This window comes from Bradysia coprophila, unplaced genomic scaffold, assembly GCF_014529535.1.
Source record: "Bradysia coprophila strain Holo2 unplaced genomic scaffold, BU_Bcop_v1 contig_415, whole genome shotgun sequence".
Lineage (NCBI taxonomy): Eukaryota > Metazoa > Arthropoda > Insecta > Diptera > Sciaridae > Bradysia > Bradysia coprophila.
The window spans coordinates 348726-358949 of NW_023503670.1; the positions used below are offsets into that span (position 1 = coordinate 348726).

At 37.8% G+C, this 10224-nt stretch overlaps 2 protein-coding genes and 1 long non-coding RNA gene across 3 annotated transcripts; 1 reads left to right on the top strand and 2 right to left on the bottom strand.

Moving 5' to 3' along the window:
* Positions 1-702: 702 nt before the first annotated feature.
* Positions 703-3236, bottom strand: LOC119082302. The gene is made up of 3 exons (XR_005088612.1): positions 2887-3236; positions 944-1048; positions 703-799 (listed from the first exon to the last, which is right to left on the bottom strand). It is a non-coding gene; the product is annotated as an uncharacterized LOC119082302 (long non-coding RNA).
* Positions 3237-5260: 2024 nt separating this feature from the next.
* Positions 5261-7705, bottom strand: LOC119082300. Its single transcript, XM_037191784.1, has 3 exons — positions 6614-7705; positions 5678-6541; positions 5261-5596 (listed from the first exon to the last, which is right to left on the bottom strand). Exons 1-3 carry the CDS (start codon positions 6796-6798, stop codon positions 5341-5343), a joined length of 1305 nt encoding a protein of 434 aa, XP_037047679.1. The 5' UTR covers positions 6799-7705; the 3' UTR covers positions 5261-5340.
* An 859-nt stretch (positions 7706-8564) lies between these two features.
* On the top strand, positions 8565-10212 carry LOC119082299. Its single transcript, XM_037191783.1, has 3 exons — positions 8565-8870; positions 8946-9907; positions 9976-10212. The coding sequence occupies exons 1-3, from the start codon at positions 8695-8697 to the stop codon at positions 10164-10166; spliced, it is 1329 nt and encodes a 442-aa protein (XP_037047678.1). The 5' UTR covers positions 8565-8694; the 3' UTR covers positions 10167-10212.
* Positions 10213-10224: the final 12 nt, after the last annotated feature.

The window sequence follows — 10224 nt, forward strand, 5'->3', positions numbered from 1 at the left end:
TGTTGACATTGGCGCTGGCGATCAGTTTCAACGGTCAAACCATGAACTTCCATCACAACCCATTGGTTCACCTTATATGTGTCCATTACGTAGGTGGAAGCACGGGGTTTCGGGGGGTTTCGAACATTTAGTTTTTTTATGTTGCAGATATTGCAGTGTCAAATTCTGTCCAAGATGTGACATATTTGCAAGGTATTGGCCTTTTTCACAAAGTATAATCAGCGTAACCTTCGTAAAAACAATCTTGAATCTGACAAGAGCATGTGTGCCAACGTGTGAAAAACAAATGTTCAAAACCCACTGCTGAACCGTGGCGATCCGCTTGTCAAACGGACAGTACATAAACAAATTCCATCACCTATTAGGCTACATGGATATGATAACCAGAGATGACTGAATGATGATGATCATTGTTACTAACATCAATGAAAGTAAATAGATAGGTATGGCCAAACGTTCAAATTTGTTCTAGCCGGAGCACATACGGATTTGCATGGCGCCACCTCAAACGAACTCATTTCTAGTGCAAATTTCCACTAGAAATGAGTTCGTTTGAGGTGGCGCCATGCAAATTCGTATGTGCTCCGACTTGTATGGACTGGCCATACCTACTTATCTACTTTCATTGACTAACATAATGAATTAAAATGGATTTAGTGGAATTTTGTCTTTGTCCTAAATCCCAGAGAGTAACTAGGTGGTGCAGGATTCGAGATGAAACGTCGTTCCATCGGCGATTTACCAGTCGGCAATTTAACAGATCGAATGTGGTAACATTATTAAAGATCTCATCCAGCATCTGAAACATCCGAGTTAGTAAGAGGCAGATGGTTCGAGATCTTTCATCATCTTTCTGTTGTCGCACATTTTTGGGTTGGTATCGGATGCTGAGACGCGAACGACAAAAGATTCACACTATAAACAGTCACTGTGTTATACGTACCTCAATCGGCAAATCTGCAAATGATTTCACTTGCTCGGTGATATGAATGCTCGTTTCAAAAACTGGCACAGTCGATGCGGCGTTGAGTCTCTGTTTCTCAAGCTCCTGAAACGAGTCGAGATAAGTTTGAGATCAGCTTGTCGAATTCGAATGAAAACTGCTTGCGGCAATGCCGTTCCCTATAGATCACTAAAATGACCGCTGGCGTGACGATCGACGGTTCGGTTTTGTGTGCAAACTAATGACAACCAACTTTGCTTCTAAGGGAATTCCCCGTATTTAGTTCATTTGCATTCATTTCAAAGAATTGGACGCACTCACTTATTCATTACTATGTGAAATTGTGAAGTTGGTTTCGATTAGTTTGCACACTTTTCCTCACCATTCCTCACGTTTCCGTCATCAGTTTCACCAAACGAAGAGATCTATAATCGACAAACTAATTTATCCCACAAAAACCTCAAAGAGGAAAAGGTGACGCTAGTGTAGTAAAAATTAAACTTCCAAAACGTTTGATATCGGTTTTGGTGACGCATTCTGCGCCTCAACGTAATCAATTTTTACCGCTATCGCTATCGCTTCGGTTCATGATAGAGAAACACTGTCTCCATAAATACATAATCATTCAAAGTAAAGATGTCCTAACTCACACTCCGAAAGCACGACGAAAGGTGAGAGGACCTAGATTCGTTAAAGTCTAACCCAGCGTACCAACCAAAAAAAATAAAATAAAATTGTAGGGAAACGACTGCTTTGCTTCGTTGACGTAATAGAAGACTGCAGAACACGAAACTTCTTGAATTAGTAGAAGTAGAATGAGTAGAATGGAATAGAAGTGGGATAGGCTCAGTAAGATGTTATTTGTTTCCCAAAATAAACTTCGCCACGTAACGAAAAAGGTTACGAAATTTTAACACTTTCAAAGCATCGAATCATTTACACTACAAATCATTCACCCTAATATTATGGAAGATGTTTAAGTTAATCGAATGTTAAATATTTTGTATGCTTGCTAAGAGGACCGAAAGTAAAGCTGTCAATTCGCGGGGCGAAAGCTTTCGCCCCTTGAATTGACATTTCTTTACTTTCGGTCCTCTTAGCAAGCATACAATAGTTATTTGTGTATCTGTTTTGGACGATTGTTTTTAGGCAATTTCGCTTCGTTCGGGCTACATGCGAAAGTGCCTAAAATCAATCGTCCAAAACAGATACTCAAAAAAATTTTCATGTAAGGGGTCGAAAACCCGAGAAAAATCTCGAAACTCCCTCATTTTCGGCCCCGACACATGAAAAACTTAATACGTACCTCTTTCGGCCTACTCAATCGATACGTAAATAACTATTACACTCGCCAAACCATGAAAACACTGAATATCACGCGTCAAAAGTTATCGGAAACCACACTTTTTTAGTTCTCTCTCAGCAGACCTTGCAAACATGTCTAGGGATTCAGACGATGTTTTGCTTAATGGTGGAGTTTGTTTATGTTATTCGTCAAAGAGAGAAATTTGATACGAAGGCGGAGCTTACTCTCCGTATCAACGAGTAGTGTGATGCACATCGAACGATCAACTCGTTCGACTTTGTATCGCGTATTTTCGGTTTCGTCTTTATTCTTATTCTTCTTCTATACATTTAAGTTTAACCTTGAACGATGTGTAACAATGTGATAAAAATGCTTTGTATTTGGTTTTGTTGTTTGTGTATTTCATGGTGTGACGAGTGTAAAATTTTGTGCATCACAGGATTGAAACCACTCAATCACAGTATGTGTGTGAATTCGTATAATACGAGAATTATTTTTGCATACGTATGTATGTCGCGTCTCGACTTCGTCTCGACGACACATACATACTCATGCAAAAATTATTCTCTCGGTATACGAATTCACACGTATACTGTAATTTCGTGGTTTCAATCCAAGTATAAATAAAATTCTCTACTTCGGATATCGTCGGCTATCCGAATTGGTTCTCTTCCGTCCCGGCTCCACGCATAAATCATAAATTTGCCCATTTGGCAAGTCATTTTGTTTTGCTTCAGATGGACTAGGGTCCCCTTTGTTCTCCATTTTGTTAGCTGCGTTCGTCTGGTGATCTAAAAATGCAATTAGTGAACGGTGTGTAAAAGTTGTGTCTGGTTGGTTGATCTGCTTGAATTTCTGTTGAAACGTTTACTAACCTAATGTCGCTTTGAAAACGCAGAAAAAAAGACACTACAAATAAACGCGTGTAGGGTAGAGAATGAAGAAAAATGGATGCGAACGGCAACTGATTTTCTGTACGACATTTTACACAACGTGAATGTGACGTCGGATGGTATAGACTGCAGAATTTAGGAAGCGACCCCTTTCAACAAAAAATGGTTTATCCATAAATTCCAAGGTTCTGAAAGAACAAATTAAGACAACACTGAGACTCAGGGCCTGAGTTGATCACGAAGGCGGTTACACACAAATTGCGTCAACGGCTGCGAAGTTTATATGAAAAATGCAACTTAACAAAAACAAAATTATGAATTTTCCAATAAAATAATTTCTCCGAGGTTCTGAAAGAAAAGGTTGAGACACCCACGAAGGCGGGTGACACCGAAATCGATAAACGCACTCAGTACAGATTTATGTGTGAAGTCAACTTGAAGAAAATGTTTTTTAGGAAAATTCGGAATTTCGTTTTTCATATAAACTTCGTAGCCGCTAAAATCAATTTGTGTGTCACCGCCTTCGTGATCAATTCAGAGTTGTCTTAACCTGGTTCTTTCAGAACCTTGGATTTCTCAAACTGTCTGTAGTGAGTGCGTTTATAAAATTTGGTGTCACCCGTTTTCGTCGTTGTCTTAACCAAAGTTCTAAAAGAACCACGAAGGCGGGTGACACCAAATTCTACAAACTCACTATCTAAACTATCTGTATTGAGTTTGAGAAATCAACTTGAAGAAAATATTTTATTGGAAAATTCAGCATTTTGTTTTTGTTAAGTTGTATTTTTCATATAAACTTCGCAGCCGTTGACGCAATTTGTGTGCCACCGCCTTCGTGATCAACTCAAGATTTTCTTAACCTGTTCTTTCAGAACCTTGGTCTTAACCTGTTCTTTCAGAAGCTTTGTCTTAACCTGTTCTTTCAGAACCTTGGTCTTAACCTGTTCTTTCAGAACCTTGGTCTTAACATGTTCTTTCAGAACCTTGGTCTTAACATGTTCTTTCAGAACTTTGATAAATTCAGAGGTGCCGGTATCCGGTATGAGATTGGTTTATAAATTGACAATGGGGATATTGTGTGGGCTTCTAGTGGTTTACCTTGTGGCGACTGGCCAGATATAAAAATTGCCAAAGATCAGTACGTGCGTTACGCAAAAAAAAAACGAAATTACGCTGGCTAATAAGGATTATCGATGTAAAAAGTATTTTTTCATGTGTCGGGGCCGAAAATGAGGGAGTTTCGAGATTTTTCTTGGGTTTTCGACCCCTTACATGAAAATTTTTTTGAGTATCATGTATCACTTCGTTCGGGCTACAACTCGCGAAATTGCCTAAAAACAATCGTCCAAAACAGATACACAAATAACTATTACATGCTTTTGTTTTCCCTAGGCTCGAAAGTGGCTTATTACACACACAGAGAGAAAACAAAAAAAAATGGTTAAGGTTTCAAAAGCATGTAATAGTAAATGAAAATGAAACATGCCGTAACACGTAAAATCCATTATCACATACGCGCGGTGTTCATTCAAAAAATATACTTCAGGTCTATGTTGTTGTCTCGTTTTCGCTTATGTGATAAAATAGAGTACACACGTGTCACTATCAGTCTCTGCAAGCCTCGACTTCTTCGTGACTAATGTGTGATATATAATTTACATGCTTATGCACGGTAAAGTGCACTTTACATCACTGTTTGTGACAGGGAAAATGCACTTACCGTCCACAAACATGTAAAATGTGTTACGTCACTGCTAGTAAATGCTTGTTTAGACACGTGTGATTACTCCACTCGCCTTTGGCTCGTTCGGCAAACCTCACACTTGCCTAAACAAATATTTACAAACAGTGACGTAACATACTAAAACAGCCCGCATACTCATACGAAAAAAAAAAAATGTTGGCGCGATGACACCACTTAAAAAATTGTTAAGAATAAGGAAACCTTTCTCTGATCCTTTAATTTATAAAGAGCTACTAGTCGATTTCAAGTTTCAGCTATCTCAAAGTTTTTTTTTTTCCTTTAAGTAAATCATGGCTAGTCTCAGTAGAATGAGCCTGAATTCGCATGATGCATGTCTGGGGTTTTCACTTTATTTATGAAACTAGTGTACTGTAACACGCAATAGATTTTTATTTATTCAATATCAATGGAACCATAAAATGGATAAATCAAAGATTGTCACTTTAAACAGCTCTCAACAATCGTATAGCATTTCCATGTATCCCTGTCTACTCGCATGAATCATATTGTCCAAAACTCGTTTATTCGCTGCCTCTCCACCGACAACAAGCGCAAATTGACGGTATTTTTGATCGAACATATCCGTTTGAAACAAACTGACAACCTTTTCCGTTTCCGATTTGTTTGTTAGTAGCCAGGGTGTGAAGCTGGCCGAAATTAAAGCTCCGTATAGGAAGTATCGTCGGTAATGTTGAAGAAACTTATCATAACTGATGGTAGAAGAAATAAAAAAATAAAATAGTTATCGGTGTCTCGGTGTCTGTAAAAAACGTACAAAACATTGAAGTTACCTGTAACAAGTAAGCGTAGGATCATTGGTAGAAATATGGAGTATCCCGGCTACATGCTTAACAAGTTGCTGATGATACTTCTGGAGCATTTTGTCCCATGAGGAATCTCGTAAATCGGCACTTACGTTGAGGTACATAAAGAATGATAAATCTAAGCACGGGCTACCGTACCGTATTTGCTGAAAGTCGATCATTTTCATATCAGCCACACAATTATTGTTAACTTTCTTGAACAGAACATTATTCCGATGATAGTCTCCATGAACGATAACCGCAAAATCATCGATTTCCCGGAAGCGATCCAACAATTTTACAGGCTTATCGCCGATGACTTCTTTCAGCCGATGCATATCCTGAAGAAATTTATCATCGTGACCACCGTGGCCGAATACGAAATCGAACAGTCTGGTGGTGGATATTTCATGCAAAACATCGTACAAACTTGGCAAACAATTCGGTTGTTCAAAACAGAGCGGCTGAATGTCGTCCAACAGATGTAAAAATTCTTTTTCATTTTCAATTTTCTGAGCAAGTGAAACGGCATGAAATTGTGCAAGGCATTCAATCATTAGATTTAGATGATCTTCGGTCAGGTACAGAGTTTGTTCTACGTCGAAACCAATTTTTTGTATATTTTCTTGCACCAGAACTGTTTCGTCGATCTGTCTGATGCTCAAATAAGTCTTCGGCAACCAATGATTTAGGTTGATAACACTAGCTTTGTTGAGGAGATACGCGTGGAAATGTGGGAACAATTTGTCGTAGAAAAAGATTTCATTTTGGAATTGCACATACGACTGGGAGTACTGTCTAAATTCTTCGCTGCCCTTCATCACCTTGATGATCAGATCGTGACGATATTCACTGGTACAATCAATTAATCCCAGAATTAGAACGCATTTCAACGAAAAAAGAATAATCCAAAGAGAAACTTACATTTCACCATCGCTTGTAATCATTTGGGCCACATAAATTGACGACATAAAGCCAAAATCGGTTCTTGACTCCACCGCATTCCATTCAATCAAAGTTTGTCCGTTAAAATTGTTTGTTGCCAGCAACAGGTTCGGTATCCAGTCGCAGTCCATTAAACTGGAATTTTCAGATACTTTTCGCTGCATTTCGAACGACTGTCACACATTTGCTGGCTTAGTCATCACAGTGATGATTATTGATGCGATAATAAATTGTTCAATCGTATCGTAACGATACCAGTTTTCAATTATGTAAACGAACTTACAAACAAAATTATCAATTTTGAATTAACAACGAAATGTATTCAGTGAAAAAATATTGAAACCAAAAGTTTTACACTCAAGCATCGAAGCATCAAAATATTTTCTTAATTTTGTAGTTAAAAGACACTGTTGAATGTTCTGAATGTAATACACAGGAAGCTTTAGTCACAAGTACAGCACACATTCCTTATAAGTTGTGAAATAATGTTCTCGGTTGTTTGTAATAGCTATGGCAACCGCTGAACACACAGGTATATGAGCACTAGGTAAGGTGCGATTCGAATTTTCGAACCAAAATGACTTTATTCTCAAATTTACTGCTTAATTTCCTTATTTCTTATGAAGAATCTGCCAATGCACTAGTTTGTTTACAAAATTTGACATTTTAAATGTAGCGAATTCTGCGCACATCCCCGCACATGTTTCACGTTATTTGCTATCATTCATGAACAATATCATTGTAAAATTCATTCTGAAATGTTGCGCGATTAAAGAGCTGTTCACAACGTCGCAGTTCGTTTACAACATTCACAGGTGCTTGTTACTGAATTAAATTTCATATCAATGTTATGATACAACTATCGAGTTTGCTACTTCAAAGTGGTTCGAGTCTGGAGGGAGTCGTGCACCAAACAATGTGGTCTTTAGTTTTACCATAGGTTATACCTTGTACGATCAAATTATCATAGGAATGGGACCACTGCTCGTCAGAAGACATACTAGTCGTACAAACGATCGATATGAATTGTTTGGAGCTTCGTTGAGCCCATTATAGACGGCAAGGATATGACTAGTATTATTATCGGGTCTATTACTTCCATCGATCAAAGCATTTTTAATCGATTTAATTCAAATCTTGTACTTCAATTTTTTTTAACATGCATTTTTCTGTATAAAGGACCATAGGTATTACCCAGAGCTTGTCAATTTTTTTGTCATCGTTATCGATAACAGATGAGCCGTATGTGACAGGTTAAATATCATCCTTCTTTTCTCTGTAATCGAAGATTCAGATTCCATAAGAAGACATTTAAACTACACTTCTATTCTGGAATAAAATACAACGACCAGTGTGAATGTATCTTTGTTGCACGCAACAATAGATTTCGAATAGATTTTGTATACAAACAATATTCGAAATGTTGTCAATCACAACTGAATCGAAAGCATGACCATGACTAAGAACGATGAATGAGTATGTGTAAAATGCGTTTTATTTACACAATCAAAATTTCGATGATAACCGAAAGTGGAGAAGTATTAGACCAAGGCGATATAACTACCGACTCGCACGAGAGTATCAAATCAAAGAAATGAAAATTTTCGGTGCAGCACGATAAGTCTGTGCATAGGCTAATTGTTACTAGTCTGGTTGAGAGACTTAATTCCATCTGTTGAGAAAATACCCAATTTTTTGGAGCCCTGGATGGTTACCATATGTAAGACTTAAACGTTACCACAACATCTCCAGAACATTTTCAGACATAAAGCCTCTTTTTTATATCAACCGTGGATTTCCATTCAAAGGTTTGGAATTTAAAGGCGACGGAGATTCGTCGTATTTTATAGTCGCTAACAACAACAATCATCCGGCCAAGTTATGGTACTCGATTAAAGTCACAAAGGAATACACTCGTTGGATTATTCCGCAGCATGCGAGTTTAATTAACGATATAAATAGAGAAGATAATGCACTTCTCATCGTTACATTGTAGAAATTATCAAACCGATTGATAATTTGCGTTAAGTATCTGTTATCGTTCGCCGGGTAGTGCAGAAATGGATAATCAAATAAAATTCATTGAAAATTACGTTTTCCCCAAAATTATTGCCGAAAATAATGTTCTGAATGATTTGAAATTTATTAGAGCCGATATAAGTAGAGGCAGTTCAATTGACGGTTTCATGGGAAACATAATTTTCGCAAGCTTGGTGTTCGAAACGAAAGATCGCAAGTTAGAATCTGTTTTTAGTGATAAATTTTCGATGCTAAAAATGGAATTCTTTTCTCTTCGTTTTCACAAATATAGGAATGTGGAGAAGAAGGTTGTCGTGAAACTAATGAAACCACCTTCACATGTACGAATGACTATGAATGCAGATTATCAGTTTATCAATGAAGTGTTTATATATGAAACGGTCATCCCAACGTTTCTGGAAAAATTTCAATCAAAATTTAAAACTATCGAAAAATCTCTTTGGTGCCCGCAAACATATTTAGCAGAGTCCGGCCAATATCCAGCCCTAAGTGATACCACGGAAAGCATATTGGTGATGGAGGATCTAACCGAAAAAGGTTTTACCTTGGGACCTCGCATTAATTTGACCGTCGAAGAGTTGACATTAATGACCGAAGCGATTGCACAATTCCATGCTTGTACCTATGCGTTACGTATTAATAACGACCCAGATCTTGAACGGTTGATTAACGGTCTAGTTCCATTTAAATTTCCAAATAAAGCCAATCCGCATACGTTATATGTACCGCTATATACTAACGCTTTGGAGAGAATCTGGTCATATTTCGACAATAATCCTAAGGAAATTGACAATGAAATATTCGGAAGAAATTTGAATATTTTGCGAACAAAATACAGCAATGATCCAATGTCATTGATGAATCGATTCTTGCGATCGGACAATGATTTTAGCGTCATTTTGCATGGAGACTACAACCGAAATAATGTTCTATTCAAGTACGAACAGAAGACGGCTGTTGATCTACGCTTTATTGACTTTCAGGAGGTGAAATATGGTTCGCCAGCCATAGACCTGTCGTTTTTCATGTACATAAATATACATCCGAGTCTGTTTGAGAATGGATTAAACGAAACGTTGTTAAATCGGTATCATGACAAGTTGATTGCATCGTTGTGTGAATTACTTGATTGTAAACCGGGTGACGCTAGATTAACTGCATATTGCTGGGACGATTTCTACAAACATTTTAAACAATTCGCTTTTTACGGTGCCATGGTAGCGGTGATGTTTGGTAAGTTAGAAATTTCGAAATGTAATTGACTTGTGCACAGACCTAAAATGGATCTCTAAAAAATACAGTACCATGGATGGCTTGTCCTGAGAATGAATGCGCTCAATTGGCCGAAGAGGTTGAACGAGATGCGTGTTCGGAAGAGATGAGACAGCTACAACTTCATTGCGGTGGCAATACAGTCGACCAAAGAATAGTTGCGGTCCTGAGGAATGCTAGTAAATTAGGCTACATGGATATGATAATCAGAGATGACTGAACGATGATGATCATTATTGCTAATATAATGAATTAAAATGGATTTAGTGGAATGTTGT

Bases quoted from the DNA above. Each gene is read 5' to 3' on its own strand.
- LOC119082299 (XM_037191783.1), top strand. From the start codon at position 8,695: ATGGATAATCAAATAAAATTCATTGAAAATTACGTTTTCCCCAAAATT. The intron at 8,871-8,945 runs GTTAGAATCTGT...TCACAAATATAG, and splicing joins TTCGAAACGAAAGATCGCAA to GAATGTGGAGAAGAAGGTTG. The intron at 9,908-9,975 runs GTAAGTTAGAAA...TAAAAAATACAG, and splicing joins CATGGTAGCGGTGATGTTTG to TACCATGGATGGCTTGTCCT.
- LOC119082300 (XM_037191784.1), bottom strand. From the start codon at position 6,798: ATGCAGCGAAAAGTATCTGAAAATTCCAGTTTAATGGACTGCGACTGG. The intron at 6,542-6,613 runs GTAAGTTTCTCT...TGATTGTACCAG, and splicing joins ATTACAAGCGATGGTGAAAT to TGAATATCGTCACGATCTGA. The intron at 5,597-5,677 runs GTAACTTCAATG...TTCTACCATCAG, and splicing joins CCTACGCTTACTTGTTACAG to TTATGATAAGTTTCTTCAAC.